The sequence below is a fragment of the Nanorana parkeri genome, unplaced genomic scaffold, assembly GCF_000935625.1.
Source record: "Nanorana parkeri isolate BGI_ZX_2015 unplaced genomic scaffold, ASM93562v1 scaffold748, whole genome shotgun sequence".
Lineage (NCBI taxonomy): Eukaryota > Metazoa > Chordata > Amphibia > Anura > Dicroglossidae > Nanorana > Nanorana parkeri.
In genome coordinates this window covers 70450-71405 of record NW_017307016.1, presented here as the reverse complement: position 1 = coordinate 71405, position 956 = coordinate 70450, and the positions used below count along the sequence as shown (strand labels likewise).

The 956-nt window shown below is 52.4% G+C and overlaps 1 protein-coding gene across 1 annotated transcript in view; it reads left to right on the top strand.

The window, feature by feature from the left end:
* Positions 1 to 956, top strand: part of RRP9 (ribosomal RNA processing 9, small subunit (SSU) processome component, homolog (yeast)) — a 13893-nt gene that overhangs the window by 6889 nt on the left and 6048 nt on the right. Inside the window, exons 11-12 of the mRNA XM_018564366.1 lie at positions 246 to 308; positions 603 to 748. Of these exons, the coding sequence (XP_018419868.1) occupies positions 246 to 308; positions 603 to 748 (209 nt within the window). The remainder of the gene's footprint in view (positions 1 to 245; positions 309 to 602; positions 749 to 956) is intronic.

The window sequence follows — 956 nt, the reverse complement described above, 5'->3', positions numbered from 1 at the left end:
GGAGGAAATCTCACCATTGTGGGAGGGGCAGAGACACAAACTACTGGAGGAAATCTCACCATTGTGGGAGGGGCAGAGACACAAACTACTGGAGGAAATCTCACCATTGTGGGAGGGGCAGAGACACAAACTCTCACCATTGAGGTTGAGAATAGCCCCAAAATATATTTGTTTGGGTGTGTGGGGTTTTTTTTTTTGTAGCCACTTATGGATACAATAAAATTTTCTGTCTTTGTGGTTTCCAGGGGTTCGGTAGATTGTATCCGGTTGATAAACGAGGAGCATATGGTGTCCGGAGCGGATGATGGGTAGGTGGTCCTCACGCTGATGTTTGTTGTCATTTGTTCCTCTTCATAGGGCAATGGAAGATTGTTCTATATGTTGTCCTTGGCCACTTCCGGATTTTGGACGTATCTCCTATGTCCGGCCCTAAAGTGATATCACGCTGACGGCTTCAGTGACCTTGTTTTGTTCAGCTTTTTGGGGGGGGGGTAGAAGTCTTTGGGGGGGCTGTAGAGCTGTTCGGTCATGTCTCCATGATTCTCGGGGTGCCTCCCCAGCACCTCCTCTATGATCACTTTTTTGCTCCATTTCCTCTGTAGGTCCCTCGCGGTGTGGAATGTGTCGAAGAAAAAGCCCCTCTCTCGGGTAAAATGCGCACATGGTAAACGCGGGGACCCCGGCCTGGAGGAGCCGCACTGGATCTCCGCGGTGGCTGCCGTGCTCAACAGTGACGTGGTCGCCTCCGGTATGACTTGTGCTTTAATTCATGGTTTTAGGTCTGTACAGTATTGGTGACCTCCTCGCCTCTCCTCCTCCTCCTCCTCACCTTCTCCTCCTCCTCCTCACCTCCTCCTCCTCACCTTCTCCTCCTCCTCGCCTCTCCTCCTCCTCCTCGCCTCTCCTTCTCCTCCTCCTCCTCGCCTCTCCTTCTCCTCCTCCTCCTCGCCTCTCCT